At 36.2% G+C, this 23,301-nt stretch overlaps 1 protein-coding gene across 1 annotated transcript in view; it reads left to right on the top strand.

Annotated features, from left to right (window-relative positions):
• Positions 1 to 23,301, top strand: part of MYBPC1 (myosin binding protein C1) — an 82,540-nt gene that overhangs the window by 9,157 nt on the left and 50,082 nt on the right. The window contains exons 5-13 of the mRNA XM_046011783.1: positions 7,236 to 7,274; positions 7,791 to 7,826; positions 9,436 to 9,546; positions 11,275 to 11,423; positions 11,757 to 11,874; positions 13,342 to 13,393; positions 15,445 to 15,501; positions 20,893 to 21,059; positions 23,146 to 23,278. Of these exons, the coding sequence (XP_045867739.1) occupies positions 7,236 to 7,274; positions 7,791 to 7,826; positions 9,436 to 9,546; positions 11,275 to 11,423; positions 11,757 to 11,874; positions 13,342 to 13,393; positions 15,445 to 15,501; positions 20,893 to 21,059; positions 23,146 to 23,278 (862 nt within the window). The remainder of the gene's footprint in view (positions 1 to 7,235; positions 7,275 to 7,790; positions 7,827 to 9,435; positions 9,547 to 11,274; positions 11,424 to 11,756; positions 11,875 to 13,341; positions 13,394 to 15,444; positions 15,502 to 20,892; positions 21,060 to 23,145; positions 23,279 to 23,301) is intronic.

The following is a 23,301-nucleotide window of genomic DNA, read 5'->3' as shown; positions in this document are numbered from 1 at the left end:
GTCATTACTGACCAACTCTTCTAAGCTAAGGAGCATTACTCTTCCACAAAAGAAAGTTTTCACAGAGGTAGATTTGACAATTCTGCCTATATGTTTGTATCATCATTTTTAAACATTCATCTTTTATTTGTGAATTGAATCACATAGTTTAAATTTTGGAATAACCAATTATTTCCTGATTGCAATAAGATGTTTCTCTTTGTCTTGGATGCTACTCAAAATTATGCTAAGTATTTCTTTGTTCTTACCAAGTCATATTTCATTACCTAATTCCTATGGTATTATTGTCTCCTATACATTAATAAAATACTTTTTTCTTTTTTTTCAGTACACTGGACCTCTTTACTTCAGCTACCTTGAACTTACACTCTAATAAATGAACACACAATGTTGGTGCACTCATTTTGTCCTTGACCTTCAGTGGCTCCCATGGATAGTAACATGAATACTTCTCCTGGCCATGTGGGCTACAGTCTGAAGGTTATTTGCTTATGGAATGCAGACAGTGCAGACTCCTAGAACTCCTTCCATGAGATGGGTTCAAGGATGTTTGGGCATCTTGGCTGAAGCTGTTGTAACATTATTCTCTACAAGACCAATGGCATACACCTCTGTTTCCAAATTTGGAAAGGTAGTTGGACTAGGCTGTAAGGCTCAACCAACAAAGTAGATGATATAATCCCAGAGGGCAAGCTATCAGTGTTTAAACAAAGCCTGTGACTGACCCTTAATGTGAAAAGTCATTATATTATATTCATATGTTTACATGAGGATCTGGTTAAAATCAACCAGTCAATGTACAATAAAAGCTCATTACTATATGCAGAACACAGCATGAGGAAAGAGCAAAGGCAGATTACTAAGGAATCCTGAAGTTAACCTCACTTTTTCTGACATTTGCAGAAGTTAAGCAAGGCCATGACCACATGTAGTCACGCGCCCAACCACATAAACTGCCATGTTTATATTTGCTCTACAAGATTAGGAAGCAAATCTGTTTATGATACAAAGTGACATCCCTAAATAAAGAAAGTAGGTGGTTGGAAGTTATTTCTTAATACACAATCCTCTTCAACTATTACTCACTTTCATCAAGGATGGGGAAATTTCAAAGAAAATGCTTAAGTAAAAGGTAGATACAATCATGGCTATATGTATTTCCCTGGCTGAGAAAGAAGGCTTGCATGAGCATAGCAAGACTGACAGGGGCAACGAGACATGTTCTTCTGCATTGACCAGAGTGTCCCTTCCTACCCTTCATCCTCCCCCAGCCCTCAGCCCATCCCATTGTTCTTTAACCAGTCAATTTAGGTTCCACTCCTCTGTGCAGCTTCCACCTGACTGTCTAAGCTCACTTTCATCTGCCCTTCCTCCTCCTGATTTCTCTTGGACCTATCGCCTCTGTTGCTAAATCACTCTTTTCTCCACTTAATCACGTATTAGTGGTTCACTCCTTTTCCTAACAGGTTGGAAGTTTTCTGACAGTCAGGCACCACGTCTTAACACCTCTTTGGTCCCCTTAGCTCATTTCTTCCAGTGTTTGGCAGAGAGCGGCATGTGGCAATCTCCTAGTAAATACTTGTAGAATGAACAACTGAGTTTCCAGGAGGGCTTAGGTGTTGATGATATGGACAGTGGTCATCTCCAGAGATCTGTATTCCCCTTTGCCATGTTTGCTGGACAGGAGTATGAATATCCCATGCATACTTTTAGTCAATGAGATTGGAGGAGACACTGGTGTTGTACATTCTGAGTGTTCTTCCTCAGAACAGATGGATGATTTTTACTATAAGGCCAACTCACTTAAAACTATTGAAAATGGTCACTTCTGGATATTAGTACATTTTCAGTACTTTAATACGTCCTCTGTTGAGTTAATTGAAGTATATTCAGTTAATAGCTCTAAAACTATTAATGGTAAGAACATTATTCACAACAATGTAGCCTTAATATTTTTCTCAGATGGCCTGAATTTTTCTACAACAATCTGGAAATGTTCTGAAATGTTTTTTGTTTTTTTCATAGCTGCAGAATGTTGTTTGGTTCCTAAATCAATCTTATAAGTAGTGTTTGTGGTTAGATTTGACAAATTTTTACTAAGGGTCTCTGTCTGGGAAATAGCTGATTTCCCCAGAAGGGGTTTTAATATGTATTTGTTAATTTGCTTGCTTGCCTCTGGAGTTGTCTATCCAGCTATCCTGTTCCCTAGTACTGCCAACTTTCTCCTGGAATCGAAACAAAAGAGATGACAATATAGAAATGTGTAATCAAACAACAATACCAGAAATTAGATTCACAAATCCCATTTAGGGTAATCATACTGGGAAGCAATGTCCTCATAAAAACAATGCTACCATGGCTTAGAATTCATCCAGAATAATACAGGTGGCAAATCAATGAAGTACTTTCTATATGCTCAGGGGGACCAAAGATCAGTCTTTTATCCCAATATCCTTTTATTCAGCAAGTTTTCACTAAGTGTTGGTTCTGTACCAGGTACGGGTCTGGTTGCTGGGTCCTGCAGTTCTGAAGCCAATTTTAGGGAGCTTTGGAGAGGAGAGTGACCATCAGCAGAGGACAGTTTTAGAAGCAGGCAATTGTCATGGAGAGCCATGTGTAAAGAATAATGTGGGTGATCAAGTAGGATCATACTTCTTTTGATCAGCCAACCGTTGTACATATGAACACAGGGTAATGAGATTGGGTCTCTTTTCTACCTTAACAATTGGCCCTAAGGGAGGTTCAAAACAGGTCTTGAAAGTGGCTCCAGATGTGTCAGAGCATAGAATCAGATACTACCTTGAAGAGCAGTATTCATTTCAATGCATAACTTCTTTAAAAACAATTTTTTTGTTTTTGCATCTTAATAGTTTATAGTCTGTTCATATTTCAGTAAGCCCAACTGGGATATTTACTGCCTCTTTTTATTTTTCTTCCAGAAAAATATTTGGTTTTGTAATCACTGCAAGTGAATAAAGATGTATTTTCTTTTTCCAGGCACTAACATTAATATTACCACATAAACTATCGTGAATGAACCTTGTGCATATTAAAAATTTCATGTAACTTGAGATGAAGAATCTTTCATTTGGCGTGAATGTGGTTGGCAGATGAGGAAGTGAATCAGACCAAGTTCCAGCAAGTTTTCTCCTAACTGATATGAAAATTCTTAAAAGAATGATTAAACTTTTTTTTCTTCATTTAGATCCCTTTTCTGCAATAACATTATTCTGGTGCTTTTTACTCATGTGCTACATTTTTTTGTGTGTAATTTTACCTTTAGGTGTCAGACAACCAACCATCTAATGGACTTTCTCTATGCTTTCTAATTACATTAATTTTTTGTAATGATCTTTGTTAGAAGCTAATACAACCACAATTTTCAATTCTGGGACACAACTATTATAAGTTGCAACATAGATTTAATAGATTTGGAGGAGGAAAAAACTCATCAAATATATGTATTCTGATTTTAGAAGCATCAAGGTGTGAAGACATGTGCCTTTTCATTATGAAACTATGATAAATTTATCCAATGCCTCCAAACGTGATGAATTCATGTTAGCTGTTGAGGCTATTGCCTTCCACACATGGTTGTTGTTGCTGGTGTTGTTATTTTTGTCATGGGAGATGTTTTCCACAACTGATTTTTCCACTTGAGGATTCTGAACTTAGTCACAATCAAATAAGGTATTATATCAGCATTTAAGTGAGGTTTGTTGAGAGTCACATATATTTTAATTTTATGTGCTTTTTGGTCTTTTCAAAAATCTCATCAATTGTCCCAAGTTTGCATGACTTAAAAATTAATTTAGAAAGGCAACTTAAATCAACCACAGGTAGAAGTTATTTTATGGCAAAGTAAGTATGTAGAATCATAAGAATCTATATATTCTACTCTCTCTTCAGTTCTCCCCTGCATTCCAGATTTCATGTGTGCCCCCCTAAAATCCCAGGCTTGTAATATGAGACCGAGTTTCTTCTCTGCTTTCCAGGCCTTCTTCTCTGGGAACTTTAGTTATTTCAAGAATCATTTTTATGGTTTTACAAATGCTATTTTCCCATGACTTAAAGACAAGTGAAATTTTGCTTTGGTAAATTTCCTTCCAAGAACTAGAGGAGAGAGTCTGCTGCTGTGGTCTGTGGTCTTTAGATATGCTATATCCTAAGGATCCAAGAACAGATGTCTTTCATCAGCATGGTAGTCACTTGTCAACAGAAAAAAAGAAAATATAACTTACATATTGTATTTTTTGTTTTGCTTTGTTTGAAAATATTCCTTGTATAATGCCATGCCTTTCATATATGTGTTGTTGAATTAGGCAAAACCCAGAAGAGTTGGATATTCAGTTTCTCTTCTAGAAGTAGAACCTGTTTTCTCACAGTAAATGGGAACAATTAGACCTTTCATTCTCATCCAATTCAACCAAATTCAAGCAGGCAACTTCTCAAGAATTTAAGGTCAGGATCCAACATCTTAACTACATTTCCGATCTAATGGGATGCCAGGACCAAGGTTACTTTTGAGAGGGAATTGAAAACTTTGCCCCTGGTCCATTATATTTTCTAGCACTTCAGTAAATTTGAACATGTATGTATGATGAATCGTCAATTGAGAAGTAACTGGTGTTTGGAAGTAATGTTGGATCATCCAGAATATCATTTCATGATACCTTAAAGCACTGCTTTAATATAGTAATAGTCTAAAATAATTGGACATGTCCCCCCAAAAGGTTTTAGGTTTGCTTTGAGTTTTTATTTAAATTCTAGTTAGTTAACATATAGGGTAATAATGGTTTCAAGAGTAGGATCTAGTGATTCATCACTTCCATCTAACACCCAGTGCCCATCACAATAAGTGCTCTCCTTAAAGCCCATCACCAACCTAGCTCATTCCTTGCCCACTCTCCTCCATCATTTAGCAGACTTTGAAACTACTCACCTATCGAATATTTACTTAACAAGTGAATTCTCCTTTCATTTTAGTTTTATGAAGGTATGCTAATGCTCTTTTCTCAATCATTTTGCATTCCAAACAGTTAATTCAATTCACCATGCACAGTGCACAAGGCAGACACATAACCATAAAAATGCCTAAAATGAAGCGATCATTTGACTCCAAATGGTTCTAGCTTCTACTTTACATATAATAAAGATGCTCCTTTCTAGGATTTGAGGTTTAAAACTTTATTTTCAAGAATTTTGACAGGACATTAAAATCAAGATTCTTTTTTTTCTAAAGATTTTATTTATTTATTTGACAGAGAGAGACAGAGAGCACAAGCAGGCAGAGTGGCAGAGCAGAGGGAGAGAGAGAAGCAGGCTTCGTGCCGAGCAAGGAGCCCGATGTAGCACTTGATCCCAGGACTCTGGGATCATGACCTGAGCCAAAGGCAACCGCTTAACCGATTGAGCCACACAGGCGCCCCTAAAATCAAGTTTCTTTACAAATTTAAGTAAATAAGAGTCTCTGAATAGGTTGCAAGAATAAAATTCTAAATACTGAATTAAATGCATGGCAAATAATATAGAAAAATCTCAAGATATTTTATTTTTAGTTATGCAGAATTGTGATTATTTAACAGTGTTTTGGAATAGCTCAGACATACCTATATCTCCCCAAATGCATGATTTTGTGGAATATTAACAGATGTTTCAGGAGAAAAGTATTGAAAAATGAATGAAGTTTGGGAAAGGCTAATTGCTGGATCTTTTTTTGGTCTCTATCCCTAAATGTCAGTGCCCATTAGCACACAGAAGTCTGTGATACCCTTCAGGAAGTGCACATTCATACAATACAGTAAAATACATGCACTTAACTTCATTTAGTTTAGCATTTTTCAAGCTTCTTTGAGCCCAGAAAGTTTCCTCTGGAGAATCCTAAATCCCACAGTGTCCAGCGAATCTCCTCCATTTCAAAGATAATGACATTAATTTCTTACGTGTTATATTCATTATTTTGTTAAAAAGTAATAGTACATATTACTGGTTGGCAGTTTTAGAAAAGAATTTCGGGCTAGTAAATATTCTTTGTCATAACTATTCTAATAGATTATATAAAAATGTGCTATTTTACCTCTTGTTGGGCATTTTTTTTTTATATTTTATTTATTTATTTGACAGAGAGAGATCACAAGTAGATAGAGAGGCAGGCAGAGAGAGAGAGAGAGAGGGAAGCAGGCTCCCCGCAGAGCAGAGAGCCCGATGCGGGACTCGATCCCAGGACCCTGAGATCATGACCTGAGCCAAAGGCAGCGGCTTAACCCACTGAGCCACCCACGTGCCCCTTGTTGGGCATTTTTTAAGGCACTTTAAAATTAACAGCTGTGTGCATGTTTCCCGTATCCTATTTTATATAATCATATAGGTTTGTGCTTTGAAATTCACAACTATTCTAGTGTTTTAAGTACAAAGATTATTATTATTTACACTAACATTAATGTTTATGCTTTGGGAAAGGAAAGGCAGAGATTCAGATAACACCAAATTCCTATTTAAACATCTAAAATTGTAAAGACACTTTGAAATTCAGACATTTTAGAAAAGGAGAATATTCAGTGCCTCTCTACATAAATAATATAAGGCATATTTTGAATTTTACAAACATGCTTTCATAAGGATTAAAAAAGTATACAGCATAACAGCGTTAATATAATCATGGGGAAATGCCCTCAAATTTCCTAAAATAAATATTGGTAAATTTAGCAAGCGTGACAAATTTATTTATCTTAGTTAATGTAGTCAATGTTGCCTCTTGTCTCCTAAATATAAAAGGGGAATTAATCACAAGGTTTTCAGGGGCAGAAGAGACTAAGTTCTCATTCATTTATGCTTTTTTATGTCTATGTCCAAATGACTATGGCATATGAATTATGTGACATTGACTTTAGTTACAAAATAAGAACTTGAAAACACCTCTATTGTTGACTTTGTCAAGGTTTGGTTTTTAACATTAATATTTTTCCTAACGTGCAATCACATGAAATATTTGCACAGAGTTTCATTTCTCAATCTACACTTTCACAGGATTTCTCTATTCTCTTATCCATTTACTTACTTATTTTTCTCTTTGATCTGAAATATTGAGTTTAATCTTTTAGGTACTGAGTCTTCTGAAGCTTTCTCATCAGTTTAAAGCATTTTGTGTTTTCTTCTTTTTCAGCTTTCTCTTTTTGCAGGATACTCAGGACAAAATCCTTTTCTTCTTGACTTTTTATTCCTATTTCTTGTTTCAGATGAAGAGGAAGCCTCCCCACCTAGCGCCCTGCCTCCAGGTTAGGACAATTCCAACACCTTACCCCACTTTATAATTATTGTTAATTGACAGTAAAGAAAAAGAAAAGGCAGAGAACCTTGGTGAGGCAGTGTGCAGAACAGGGGCACCAAGTTCTGCCCCTATCAGCCCAGGAGGGAAAATTTTGGTTTTAATAATGATCTTTTATTTTTTTTTAAACGAAAGGAGAATTTCTTTGTGAAATAAATAAGATTAGAAAATCTTGGATATAAATTTTAGGGACAAAATGTTTGTTCTATTTCCAGCTGTATGCCCTTATCCCCTGTTCTTTAGATATTTGAGTTATTTTATTTTATTATTGTTTCTTAAATAAGACACACACTTTTTATAGATGCTTTCATAGTTGAAGGTCTACTGATTTTCAATCCAAGCTGACTCTAGTTCTTTCTCCCCATCATGAGGAGACACGGGGTTTGGGGGAATCCAAGAAGGTTAAAGTCAGCTCTCCATTTTCACTTCTTGCCCTTGTATCATCCAAATCACGCTTTCCTTTCAGGTATGGGTAGTCGGGCCCTGGAAAGAAAAGATTCAGGTGAGCACTCGCCTGGAGTAAGGCGTCCGGACGCCATCCTAATATAGTCACTAATGACCTCATCTCTTGAAGCTGTTTTGATTCTAATCTTTGGTTTTATTCAGTTTGTAGCTTTTTTTTTTTTTTTTGCAATCTTTCATTATGTACCCTCTTATAAGAAAACTAATTTATTGAGAAATAATTAATTTTTGCATGACACACACACAAATACAGTAACTTAACCACATATACCACAGATTTGTGGTCATTATAGCTGATATTTTTAACATTTAGCAAATGCACAGAGATGAAGAAACTGAAAATCTCCATTTGGGGGATCTGCTAAAGTTAGAGAATAATTCACATTTCCATAGAACTTTATTACACTTTATAAAAGCCTCCAAATGCATCTTGTCAGCAATCACTACAATTCATTCAACAAATCCATGTTGAGGACCTACTAAATCCTACTGTGGGCCTCATGGGTCAGGCACTTTTGCAGGTACTTGTAGGTATAAAAAGGCAAAAAACAATACAAGTTCCTGCCCTCCTATTACAAATATGAGTGGCCACAATTCATTATTACTATGAATTTCACAGACATACACATACCCCACCCCACTCCCCGCATAATCATGTGACTACATTGCATAACTTCATTGTGAAAGTTCACATCACGTCATGATGATCTCCATGAATAGCATGATCGATACATGAAAACTAAAATAACTAAATGTTTTTCCTTCTTTTCAAGAAACATTAACAGAGTGGGCACCCATGCATTTTTTTTCCCCCAGTTACTAAGTGGCTGAAACTGAACTTCTCTACATTTAGCTCGTGGAGACAGAAGGAATGTCTTCCGTTCTCCCCCCTGCCCTCCGCACTGGAGTGGACTGCTGATTCATACCAGCTAAGCACCTGGAGGGCAACCTAGAAAATGAAAACAAACTTCACTTTCAGCTTCTCTATCTTCACGGAAAGCCTCAAAGAATTGATTTTCTTTTTCCTTTTCTGTTTCTTTTGTATCTAGTATTCTTGAAATTTGTGCCCGCAGGTCATGATCCCTTTCTTAATTGTCCAACTATGGCCTGATCTATACAACTCTAATGGAATTATCTAATCCTATAGCAGCAAGGAATCTAGGAATACCAGGCCAGGTTTGGCTGCTTGATCCTTCCCAGTTGGCTAGCAAACTGACTTATCCCTTTAGTTTTTTCCAGTTCTGTGGTTGTATGGATGTGGCACACTGTAGTCATTCACCTAATATGATGTGGTACTGTTTCAATATACTTCCCACCTTGTTTATCTGTTAGGAGACTGACAGAATGGAGAAACAAACCATGGCTGCCAACAAACACAGAGTAACAATGTACCTGAAAAGTTTTCCTATTTCTAGGAATACAAAATGTTCTCTACCCTGTCATGAAAGAGGCATTCCTGTAAGAATGAGAATCTGTCACTCTCTCCTGATGGTTGCAGGGGAGAGGGATGGAGGGAATGATTCTATATTTATCCAGGTTTATTAGACAAAGAAAAGCTTCAGCGTTGACAAGAACAACAAACCCAGGTAAGTCCTGCCTGAGAAGAATTTGGTCCTGAAATGATCCTTTTCTTCCTTTCTGCTCATTAGAATGGTCTCTAGGTGAGTCACCTGCTGGGGAGGAACAAGACAAGCAGAATGCCAATTCCCAGCTGTCCACTCTGTTCGTGGAAAAGCCTCAGACAGGATCAGTGAAAGTTGGTGAGTGCCAAGCATTAAGTCTTGCTTTTCTCTTTAAATGGAAGTGAAATTCACATTGCATGCACTTTACCTTTAAAGTGAACAAACGACCAGTGGTTATCAGTGTTGTACAACTGCCACCTCTAGTTCCCAAATAGTTTCATCACCCTGAAGAGAAACCATGTACCCCACTAATCCATAACTCCCTATTCTCCCACCCCTCCCTTTTTCCTCCCCCCCAACCACTAATCTGCTTTTTGTCTATGGATTCCCTTCTTCTGTATATTTAGTATAAATGGAACCACACAATATACGACATTTTGCATCCGGCTCCTTTCCCTTAGCATAATGTTTTCAAGGTTCCTTAAAGCTGTAGCATGAATTGGTACCTCATTCCTTTTAATGGATGAATACTATTCTTTTGTATTTATATACTAAATCCTGCTTTTTATAACCTGAAAAGAAGAGTGACAGCTATCATTTTAAGAACCTTTAGCACATAGTAGTTGAGTGCCTGGACCCTGGAGCCAGATTGGGTTCAAATCAATCAGCTAATCTGTAAAATAGGGGTACTACTTGTGAAGTACAATGAACAGCACCCAGCATATCTTAAAGCTCTGAGCCAGTGTTTGCTATCATTATGACATGCTCCTTCCATAAGATGATTACAAATCTGCATACACATTTTATGATAGGGTGTAGTATCTCAGAGGAAACTAGTGGGACAGGGGCTCAACTTTGGAGAAGTTCATTCAAAAAATATTGATTACACCACCTGTTTTAGGCACTGTGCTGAGCAGTGAGTATAACATGTGAACATTCAGAACTCACAGTCTTAATGGGAAGAACATACAACAAGAAATTAGACAAACAGGTAATCACAAAAGCCAAGTACCATGAAGGAAATAAACAGGGTGGTAAGTTAGAGAGGACTTGGGGGTCCAGGAATTTTGGTGAAATAAATTTTTTAAAAATTATGTATTTATTTATCTGACAGAGAGAGAGAGCGCATAAGCAGAGGGAGCAACAGAGGGAGGAGAGGCAGGTTCCCCACTGAGCAGGGAGCCTGATATGGGGCTTGATCTCCAGACCCTGGGATCATGACCTGAGCCAAAGGCAGATGCTTACCCAACTGAGCCACCCAGGTACCCTGCAAAATGAATTTTTATAAGGAATATATTGTGATCACAACAAATGAGCACAAAACTGACTATATTCTAAAATTACTTCTTTCAGATCTATAATACAGAAGCATACTGCAGGTAGATGGAAATATTTGTCCTCTTATGTTTCTGGAAGAAGCCAAAGTGCTGGGCTAGAGTTTTGATGACCTTAGGGTCCAGTCAGTCAATACAAATAGATAGGGAGGTTGATTTCAAAAAGATTAGTTTCATTTAGTCATAGTTAGTCATGTAAGTCCAGACTTCCCATCATCTTACCTAATAAGAAGGATAGAAAAAAAGCCATACATTTATGAGGCTTTCTATTTTTATTTCATGTATATATGATAAAGCCAAACAGAAACTATTGCCACTGATTAACCCATTTCTCCTTTTCTTCCTCCTAAACCTCAAAAGCAGAACAAGTTGGAGTATCCTAAGGACTCCTAGAGCATGCATAAAAAGCTCAGGGCACAACTCCAGGGGCACCAGTGACATTATCGTCTATACAGTGCAATCCTCTATAACTCCTTCCCAAAACAAATAGCAATTTTTAAGCCACACTCTGAATCACTTGTGCTTTTTCTAGGTGAAAATATCACCTTTATAGCTAAAGTCAAGGCTGAAGATCTTCTTAGAAAACCCACCATCAAATGGTTCAAAGGGAAATGGATGGACCTGGCCAGCAAAGCTGGGAAGCACCTCCAGCTGAAGGAAACCTTCGAAAGGCAAACTCGGGTATGGCTCTTAACTCCCCGCACAGGGGCTTGGCTAGGTCGTTCCTTCCTTGTGGAGAGGTCATTTTCAAGTTCAGCTTTGAGAGATTTCAGTTCCAGAAGATTTCTCTAGAGTTATCATTCCTGGTGTCTGCACTCAAGCATGGTTGCCCTGTTGTGCCCTGGGGCTGGGAATCACACTGACCCATCCTGTGTTGAGAATTCTGGGCTGGAATGCCCAGATACAGACACAGCTTTAAGCCAATGCTGAGGAATTTCATAAATCATCAAAATGTGATAGCTTCTTTCTGCTGACCGGGTGGGTCTGAAATGTGCCTGATGCATTTCACTGCAGATATACACATTCGAGATGCAGATCATCAAGGCCAAAGAGAACTATGCAGGAAACTACAGGTGTGAGGTCAGCTATAAGGATAAGTTTGACAGCTGCACATTCGATCTTGAAGTACACGGTAAGAGAGTCTTCTTGTCCGGATAGATGTGGGTTTTTTTCATGGTGTGTGAGGGGATAGAAGAGAAGAAAGTCATTTAATACTATGAGATTTTGAAAATAAAGTTTTCTTTCAAACTGTGTGTGTTTCTGATTGTGGTAGCCTCAGGAAGCCTGCTGAGTTAAGTTGTTATGAAGCAATTTTAAAGTGGAATTTCAGGGATTTCACTGCTAAGTATCTCTTCTTCGTGCTACCTGTACTCCTTCAATCTCCCAGATAAGGGCTGGAGCCATTTTTTCTTCTACTGAACATGCCTGTTTCATTGGGTCCACTTATTCCCACCTAAGTTTGGGGAAAATTTTATATGGTACAAGGATGTCAGGATATCTGGGTGGAAGGGAGGATTTCTCTTATAAGGACTAATGTCAGATGGGGAAGTTATCCATCCATACATGCTGTATACTGTCCAAAGTGAGTTTAACAGGACTAAATGTAAAGGTGTACATGTAGATTGCGGGGAATAAAACCACTCCTATAAGTACACAAAGAGAAAGTTGACTTTGCAGCAAAGATCATAAACTTAAGGCGAATCCAAAATGTGATAAAGCTACAAGAAACAAAGTTGGTGTAATTTAATACTGGGCTATTGTAAGTGGTATTGGACCTAGGTTTAGGAAATAACACTACTCTCTGCAACATGTTAGTTGTTCCACGTTTGGAGTAATGTCTTTGGCCATGGTCACCACACATCAGCCTGGATCTCTTATAGAGTACGGTACCCAGGAGGATAAAGAACTCAGAAACAACACCCTAGTCAGCTGAATGTAGTGTGAGGGAGGCCAGGCGTAGACAACTCATAAATAGGGGAAGTGCTATCACACAAAAGTGTTTCAGACAAATTAGAATCTAAAGGTAGGAGTTAGGAGGAGGTGAATTTTTTGTCTTTACTTTAGCATGAGCTTTCTCATTAAAGCTCTGTAAATAGCCTGGGAAAGGTGTGAGAGCCCCACCTCAAGAAATGTCAAATAAAGGCTGGGTGATCATGGAGGTGCTGTAGAGTTTTCTGTATTGAGTGGGAATCTGGTACTGAGTGATGCCTTTTCAACCTGGCATCTATGAGAATCACCTGAAGGACTTTTGAAGAATATTGATTTCCTGGTGCCCATCCCTGATCTGGTGAATCAAAATCTCCAACGAGGAGATCAAGAAGCTGATTTTTTTTTTTAAGTTCTTCAGGTGATTCTAGTGGGAAGGCAGGTGGAATGACAACTGGATATGGTAATTCCTGCAGTCCCCACATTGATTCTGTGTGAAGGAGGATGAGGTATAAGACCTCAGTGTCTCAGCCATGCAGGAGGAGAGCCATCCCCACTCCCCCTTCACCTGGTGTTCCTTCCATCTGAAGAATCCCCACAGCCTGGAAAGGAACTGAGCACAAAATTGCCTACTTAATGGGTATTTATTTTATTGTTTTCTTTCCTTTCAAAGAATCTACCGGGACTACTCCAAACATTGACATCAGATCTGCTTTCAAGAGAAGGTAACTTCAAAAGGGGAATTTAGGTAGCTTCTGTATAATAAGCAAGTGGAGGGTTTTCAAAGCACACATTCCCTTCCTCCACACTCTGTATTCCAGAGAAAGCACCTCTTCACTCTAGTCAAACACACTGTGTACCCAAAGGTCAGTGTTCTAGAAAAGCCATAGGTTTAATGTATAAACTGATCATTTTTTAGAATATTCTTGTCATAGTGAAGCTCCTATTTTTCCAGGTTTCACAGTTGCCTTATAAAAACCTCTCTTATGTCTTCACATGTGGCTTCTTCCTTAATTCCTTATTTTTGACCAGATGGCCAAGAAAGATATATAATAATAAAGCATCAGTTAAGAAATGTCAGAAAACTTTCATTGATATTGCTTTTCATCTAAAAATTACTTATGGAGCTATTTAATCATGTGTCCAGAAAAACACAATTAAGTAGCTATTTACTGAAGTTAGATCTATTTAAATGTTGGATTGCCAAATGAAAGACCACGGAGTCTGACAGAACAAAGAACACTGTAGAAAGATGAAATACAGATACCTATTTGCTTTATTTTGCTGTTGCCAAGGTTGAAAAATTAGAGGTGGGTGGGGACAAGGAGGAAAAATGAAAAAAAAGTTCTAGGCTATAAGAAATGTAACTAGCCCCTTCCTGACATTATTTTACTCTCTGCACTTAATTTTTCCATAAGTTCATCAATGAGAGCAGATATGTTGTTCTTCTGAAGACTGAATCTACTTAGTTTTGTTGAATAAGGAAAGTCATCCCAAACTATTATAAAGCAATGATTTAGTGTGTTAATAAAAGGTGTATTTCTCTCCTAAATTATGAATAAATGAAAATTTTAATTGCTTAAAAATAATTTAATATTACCTGATCAATCAATTGGTATTTTTTAAGTAATAAACTTAATTCCTATTACTTTCCTTCCACTTTCCTTCACCCCATGTTCAACAAAGGCAAAGGGTCCAAAAGTATGCTCATCCAATGTATGAGCATATTCTAAGAGAAGGAGATGTAGTCTACTAAGTTTTGTGCTTTAAAAGAATAGAAATGGGTTTATTTCAAAAGATCTTCTCTAAATACCTGCTATTAAAGAAATTTCGAAAACACATTATTTGACTTTAATTCTTATAACTTACGTGTTATACACACTGTTTTTAAACCCGCAGACTCTTTTCTTAGAAACCATAACTAACATTTGTAAAGAGCAGGAAACAAAATCTTCATTAAAAAATTAAACATGTAAGTAAATACGTAGTGCCGTTTAAATGCCAGCTCCATAGCTTCTATTTAGAGTTTACATGAAATCATGAAGGTCAATGCATGCCTAATTTAAGATGCATTTCTCAGTAGGAAAGCACTCCTAGTAAAGGGTTCATCAATAATTCAAAAGCAAATTTTTGAAAAATACATTTCAAAAGGTATAGATATTAACAAGAGAGTGAAAAGCTTATAATGATATCCCTTTAAAACAGAAAGGAATGCATCTCGTGAAAAGCTCTGCACTAGCTCCATTTTTATGTTATGCTGGTATCACATTATCTGATTCAACTAGTGATGGACACAAAGAAGTTACCTTTGAATATAAGCTTTGTACTTATATATTTGACACTGGTATACTTCGTCCTCCAAGCCAATCTCTGACCTGAATAACAGAGATCAGCAAAAGTCCTTTGCTTTTTACATAGGTATGTTTCTAGAAACCCCAACTTGGAAAAACAAAGTACTTTGTGTTGCTTGGCTTAAGTGCATTTGTGTTACTCTGCTTTAACACAAATCCAAGCAGTTTCATATAAGCAATCTTCAAAAATATGTCTTCTGAAATCGTAGAGTAACACAAGCTTCTCATGTTTACTTTTCCACAAGTACAGACTCCAAAACTTAAAATGTCACTTGTGTGAAAAGAAAGAGTTTGTGTTGATTTAGTCCCATGATTTGTGTGCCGGTACGAAATGGCATATACATTATATGTAGAGTGTTTGGGGGAAACAGTGTGTATATGTCTTCGTATTAAACCCAGATTTGCTTTTCTTTTGTTAATGACAGTGGAGACGGTCAAGAGGATGCAGGGGAACTTGACTTTAGTGGTCTCCTGAAACGTAGGTGAGAACCGAGCGATGGAGTGAGGCGCTGTGGCCTGGAAATCTTTTAGACACCCACTCAGAGAAGTCAAGTTTAAAGTGGATGTTTTTCAAAGAATTTCTCATTTCCTAAAATGTGTTTCGCTTATGGAATATAACACAGAGTCAGCTAAGAAAGAGATAGAAATCAGTGCATACTAATCTGCTAAAGATTTCAGCTGATGCTTTTTAACCTTCTTTTTAAATCTTTCTTAGTTGGGGATGAGGAGATCTGAAAACTGAAGCAGAAGACCTAAATACCTAGAAGTCTCTGATTTCTCTGATGATTTCTATCATTTCCATCATGATTCCTTGTAATGATCAAATAAATAAAAACTCTATTCTCCTGCCTTTGATATTTTACCAAAAAATCAATTTCACAATTTTGGTAAAAGTATCTGCAGGTGTATATATGTGTGTGTGCGCACATATTTTATATATATATATATATTTTTTATATATATATAGTAATATATGTAATATATTTTATATATATATCTCAGATCTACTTGAAAATAGTATTTATGATTAACTGTATTCCATCAAATATAAGACACAATTCATTTGAATATATACCTGTATTTCATAAATTACTAAGCAATGAAAAAATTGCCCCAAAGAGTTTATTATGACACACTATTGATTATAAGATACATCCTTACTTAAGATGTTTAAAATGTCAAAAGATATGCATTTTAGAAGTAAAATGGAAATAAATATTTAGTATTATCACTCACACTCCCTTAACATTGTTCTCTTACAATAAAATTTATAGATTTAATTGTGGATATTCAGTACATAACCATCTCACAGGATTTCTGCCCATATATGCATATATATAATCATATATATGTGTTATATGTAAAGCTATACATATCCAGATATTTACTATAGTGCAACAAAAAGAACTTGATTTTTGCTGGGATTTTATTTAAATATGAAATTTGTGCATAAATAATAAAACTATGATTCTAAATTAATAATATATAATATTGATATTCATTTTAATTTAGCTTTTCAGGTTCACTTTTTATTACTTTTAGTGCTTTCTATGGTTACTAAAGAAACCTAAGTATATATACTTCACAACAAATCACAAATAGTAATAAACTGGACTTTATTTAGTTTAGTTGGATGGCTTTATCCATCTCAGTTTGGATGGCTTAATCATTCTTAGTTTAGTTGGATGGCTTTATCCAAGTCCCTATGAATGAAAAATTCGGTTGAAAACAGAAATATTAACAGGTGCAATTTATTAATTACCAATGGATATTAGCCAATCAAGAGACCTTGGCAGTATAAAATACATCTTTCCCTCTTTAGATACTTCAAATAATCATTAGTCTAAATAATATTTATTAATTCCCCAAATTTGTTTAAAGCAATAGTATAGGAAGTGGACCTCTGTGAACCTTGAATCTTGAACCTTACCCTTCCTCATTCTACAGGTGAGAAACCAAAGACCAGAAATGTCAGGTGACTTACCTTCAGTCACACAGCGCTTTAGAAACAGGGCAGGGACCTAAATCCAAGTTTCCCTCTAAGTCAGCTCATTTCCTGTGACTCCACATAAGAAATACCACTCTGAATATGCCTTGGAAGTTGGGTGATTCTGTTTATAATACAAATTGAGACTTTTAGAAGAGAACATTTTTTTTCCTCCTGCTATCATTTACTCAGTCAGGAAAACGCTAAATGCTTTCTTTGTGCCTTGTGTGTGCCAGTGCCTTCCAGTGTCTGGCACACAGAAAAGGCTGGATACACATTTGTGGGAAGAAAAAGGTAGCGATGAAAACATGGATGTGGGTCTTAACTCTCCTAGTTACTAACTGCATGACTTTGGTCAAATTACATGTCCTCTCTGAGACTATTTCCACATCTATAAATGTGGAGAACAAAATCTAGTTAAATCAGTTATGTGACTTATGTGTAATTATGTGACTAGTTGATCAATTATGTAAGAGGCTGGCTCATAGCATGTGTCAAATATTCACTCCCACCAAAATGTGACCTTTTCCCTTGAAGAGCCTATATTCACAAAAAGACATAATACACACAGGCACAAGCATGCGCACACACACATGAATCAATCAAGATGTGACACAATCGATTATTAAACCCCACGCTCTGATAAGAAGGAAAAACAAAAGAAAAAAGACCAAACTACTGCAGTAGTTTGCAGAGTAAAAGAAATCTAATGCATGATCAAAATGAATAAAGAAAAAAAAATGAGCAAAAAAAAAAAAAGGGCAGCCAACAGGTCTCCAGTTCTCATTTTCTTTACATCCCCTAATTATGATTTTGACTCATAATTAAATTGTTGTTAGCAAAAGACTATACTCATTTAATATGATATACTAATCTACCAATATAACTTTAGAAATCATTGTGTTTCCCTACTGATTTGTGATTGCATGTGTTTTCATTGTGGTAATGACACCATTTCTACTCCTCCAAGAGTGTGTGGCAAAATCCCTACCAGAATAAGTATCTTTACAACCAACATCTCTCTACAACAAAAGATCTCCCTGACCTGAACAAAGCCAGAGTATTTCAAATAGACATGAACTAAATCAGATTAAATCTATTAGGCAGTATCTCATTATGGGATTATATATATGTGTATATATACACATACACATATATGTGTGTATATATATGTCAAATACATATATATTTGAAATTTTTATTCTATATAAAATTTCTATAATTGCTTTGTACTTTACTAGGACCATTAAGTTAGAGAAATTTTGATGTAGATGTAAGTACTGCAAATGTTATATAGGTCTATCCCAATGCTTGAAAAGGCATCAGTGGTGCCTATAGAATTTGAGTTTTTCTTCATACTGTAATTTAACATAAGCATGTAGATAGGGCCATGTGCAGCCACCATGGTAAGTAAAGATATGTTCTGGATGAGTTAAGGTAACCTCATTTTCTAGTAAATAATGAATACTTCTTGCAATTTGGAATTAAGTAATGGATAGAAAAAGAGGGAATAGGCAAGAAGTCACTGGTATGTGTATACCAAGTTTGATAAGATTAAGAACATGGTAGAGTGAGGTATATTTTGGTGTTTTCATGAAAAAAAAATTGTGAGGATGATCAGTTTTATGAATCTGTCAACAAAACTGACTTAAGAAATCACACTGAAAATGATGATCTTTATATTGGCTTCTCATAAAAATATTCATCTCATGGACCTAGGTATGCCTCAGTGTTTGACCTGTGCTGCTTGCTATCTATTTTAATCTAGTTTGGTATCTTTGAATCCTTTCACCAGTGTTAGGAGGATGGCTGAAATGTATACTCAATTCTTGGTTGAAATACAAATTTAACACAATGTAATATGGCATAGTTTTATAGTTTGGGGACTATATTTAGGCTGGACTACAACAAAAATAGAGCATTAATAAAGTGGTTGAAGAAACATCTACAGAGACAATATATAGATACATACAGACACATTTTAATTGGAATTCTCCAAAACTTCCTACAAAATATTTAAAGGATGTATTTAAAATTTAGACTACTTTCAGGCAATAGACCTATTAGATTTGGCAAGTTATTACCAATATTCCAACTTCAGGACAATTTTCTTAAGCTTTTCAATTTACCTGTGTTAACAGAGGGTGTAATTATGATTTCATTGACATATGAAGATAATACTTGTTTCTTGAGTTTTTAAAAATTATTTATTTATTTTTAAGTGGGCTCCACACCCAGTGTGGGGCTCAAACTCATGACTCTGAGATTAAGAGTCCCATGCTCTACTGAGTCATGTCCATGTCTACCTGAGACATCCAGGTGCCCCGTGTCCGTAGTTTTTTAAGAGTTACATTTTCCTAATGGTGTTGCCTAGTCCTTCTCATAAAGGTTACTGATGGATCAATGCCCTCTCACTTCCTTCCATTTTTCCAGATTTGCCTCAGCATCATCCTCCACTGGGCAAAAAGACTAACATGACAATGTAAATTAGATATTCAAAAGTCATCCTTGCCTAACTCTACCTTAAATTCTCTGTTAATATTTACATTCTCCTCCCCTTCCCTATGATTACAATCTCGTATTTCCTTAAAAAAAAATGCAGAAACAGGTGTAAGTGTGACAATGCAAACATATGTAACCCATCATTTGCTAACATGATAGCATGAATCTGTTTTCACACTGGTGTTTTAAGATCTGTTGACCAGTTTTCCTGGAAAACCATATCCAAACCAGCATTATTCACAATAAGTACTCACTATAGTATTTCCAAATTAACCTGGTAGAAATAGTCAACTAAATCTAAAAAAAAAAAAAAAAAAAAAAAAAAAAATCAGGGCTATTTAGCCAGCAAAGGAAATCAATTTAAATTACATTTACATTTTGCATTTACACTAGGGTCCTTTCCCTAAAGAGTGTTTATTCTTGAGTATTTCTTTCATTTAGTTGGTTTTAAAATAAGGGCAGACAAGTGTATTTTAAATCTTATATTTTCTTACTCATATATGTTCTTTATATTCTCTGTATATTCTTTAGTCAGTGATAAAAATTTGGGTCATAATTTTGATAATTACACTAACAAGTTACCTTTCCTTTGTTCATTGGAACCTAGCCATTTGCTTTACAGTTTAACATTTATATTTTTATAATTCATACTCACCCTGCTTTCAAAAAAGTTCAAGACAGTACTTTAAGATGAAATATGAGAGAATATTTTACTTCATTTTCCTTTCCCCTGCCAAGTTAGAAAAAAATTTTGTTAAAAAGTCAACATAGCCACAAAAATCATATTTAAAACAAAACAAAAACTCCTGGCAGTTTCAAATTTTTTTTGCATAAAAAACAGCAAAATATGGTTAGTGTGCACATTTACTAATATGATAGGAAAACTGCGATTTGCAAATTCCTAGGATTTTAAATATTTATACTGTTTTCATATATAGCTAGAATGTGTACAATAATGAAGGTAGAAAGAGATCATTTTTCTTTCATAAACCAATGTTTAAATCTTCTCATTCTCGATCCACTTTTCGAAATTATTTCAGTACCCATATCCTAGGTGACAACCGATCTTAAATTCCTCAAAATCTCACCTTCTCCTTACACTTCCAAGTGAAAATAAATAAAAACATATTCAGAATATTTTCTTTCTCTCTTCCTAGTATTCTGTTTTTAACCAGGTAAACGAGGGTGCTAATATAAGTGCATACATCTAATCTTTAACTGCCTGTAAGCTTCCTTGAGACTGCGGGTTCTACGCGCTCAGGCTTTAAAAAAAATAACAGGGCTTTTAACCCTGAACCGAGACACGGGTACCATACTCCGACCTTCATTGCCCTTAAGGGCCGGTGGGCGGCTACTAAACTAGGGAATGGTTTTCCCCGGTTAGGGAGGTGAAGCAGCAGGAGGAAGAACCCGAGGTAGACGTGTGGGAGCTGCTGAAGAACGCGAACCCTAGCGAGTATGAAAAGATTGCCTTCCAGTACGGGATCACCGACCTGAGAGGCATGCTTAAGCGGCTCAAGCGCATGCGCAGAGTGGAGAAGAAGAGCGCAGGTGAGCCCTCTAGGGGTGTGGCTGCGGGGACCGCCTCCTCTAGGCAGCAGACCTTCCGGTTTCTGGTTGGGTTTGGGGTGGGAACGGGTCGGGTGGCATTTGCAGTCGTTACCCTTCTCTTCGTTACCTGTGACTTCAGGCGAGGTAGTTCCCCGCTCTGCACATCAGTAGCCAGGACGGTAGCCGACAGCTAGAGAAAGTTCAAGGTAATGGAGATTTAGTTTACAAGTACCACAGCAACACGTAATGGAACATCAAAAATTCGCTGTCCGCGGGAATTTCTTAGTGGCCCCTTTCTCCAGCCTCCACATCTCCCTCCCTCTCAAATTCTTGATTCTTACTTAGGCAGAGTTGGTTCTATGTTCCTGTGTTTTACCGTCGTATTTACTCGTTTACTGGGGAGTGGGGAATTCACTTCTCACACCAAATGCAGTAATCAGATTATTTTGTAAAACAGCTATGCTCCTCTGCATAAAGATCTGAAGTGACTGCATTTTGTTGTGGTTTTAAATATCTCTTTAAAAACTTTCAAATGTCGCAATTTAAATTAAAAAAAGAAATACATTTTAAATTGATCATAAGCTCTTCAAAATTTCCTGTACTTGGTCATTGTCAGATATCCATTTTGTGACACAAAAAGATAACATATCAGTCATTATTGTTTATTGTTTGTTAAGGTCCAAATAGAATTTACTTATTTAGGCGCCCAACCTAGGTGTCCAAATAGAATTTATCTATTTAATTTATTTAATTTATCCACCTCTTTTAAAAAATCTGCCCTTTGTTTCTAAACCTCCCTGTAAACTGGTTGAACAATTAGACCCAAAGAAATACAGAAGTGTTTTGTTTTTGCTTGTTTACATAACTCAGCCATTCCCACCATTTCAAAGCTTCAAAACTTTTTGAAGTTTTATTCTTGAGAGGTGTCTGAGATGGTATAGTCACAAACATGTGAATGTCAAGCTGACATCTCTTTTCCTCACACTGACCCATCTAATTCTTATCACTTAGCTCTCAATTGATGTCTTGAGGTAAATGATAGATAACTTTTAAAAAGCTAGTGTTTATTATGTTAAGGTATGAGGAGGTGAGCTGATTTAAGCAATAGTATAACAAAGTTGGAATGATGGAAATGCAAGCATAAAAATTTCATGAGGGATTCCACACTTGTGTGTATCTTCCAAACTGTCTAAATGAGAATTATATTAAAATCAGGGAAAAATGATTAAGTCAAGCAAAGAAGTTAACAACTGCTTAGGACCTTTCACAGATTTTTTTTTTAAACTACCATGTTCTTTGTCATTTAGAATGTTCTGATCCCAAATTCCTAACCATTTTTATATAACCATTTTAAATGTGTCATTATTTGGGCAAGTTTCTACAGTACGAAAACTTTGATAAGCCTACTATTTCAATTAGTCGAAGGCATTCAATTTAATCTTATGAGTCATTGAGTTTATCTCATAAACTCTGTGATTAAAAAAACTGTCATATACAGGAGTACAAATATAATGCCAATGATCCTGATAGTAATCATGCTAGAAGAACAGTCATGCTCTTCAAGTTCAGTTTCATTTGGATGCTTTATAATTTCCTGAAGAATTAGGACAATCACTTTTAAAGGTTCTTCAATAATTATTTTTTTCCTTTTCTTTTTTCCATTTTTTAAATTTAAATTCTATTAGTCAACATATAGCACATCATTCGTTTTAGATGTAGAGTTCAGTAATTCATCAGTTGCATGTAACACCCAGGGCTCATCACATCATGTGCCCTCCTTAATGCCCATCACCCAGTTACACCATCCCCCCACCCACCTCCCCTCCAGCAGCCCTCAGTTTCTTTGCTCTTCAATAATTCTTATGTTTCTTTCAAAAACATGTGGACTCTCTTCAAATTTTTAAGCCATATTATCATATATAAATCAACACAGGATTCTAAAAGAGGATAATTTGAAAGATTCCTAATTTTTTTCTACTTCAAGTCTCAATTTTTCATTTAGTTTTAGGTTCTTAGACACACATCGACTAAGTTCACAGCATATATATGCGCATACTGACATAGTTTTGCTTTTTCTCTCTACCAGCTTTTGCAAAAATTCTTGATCCTGCATATCAAATTGATAAAGGAGGCAGAGTAAGGTTTGTTGTGGAACTGGCAGACCCAAAGTTGGAGGTAAAATGGTATAAAAATGGTCAAGAAATTCGACCCAGTACAAAGTAAGTAGGCTTTGAAAATAATC

Source organism: Meles meles, chromosome 7 (assembly GCF_922984935.1).
Source record: "Meles meles chromosome 7, mMelMel3.1 paternal haplotype, whole genome shotgun sequence".
Taxonomy (NCBI): Eukaryota; Metazoa; Chordata; class Mammalia; order Carnivora; family Mustelidae; genus Meles; species Meles meles.
Note: the sequence above shows the minus strand (reverse complement) of the source record. Positions and strands in the feature narration are given on the sequence as shown.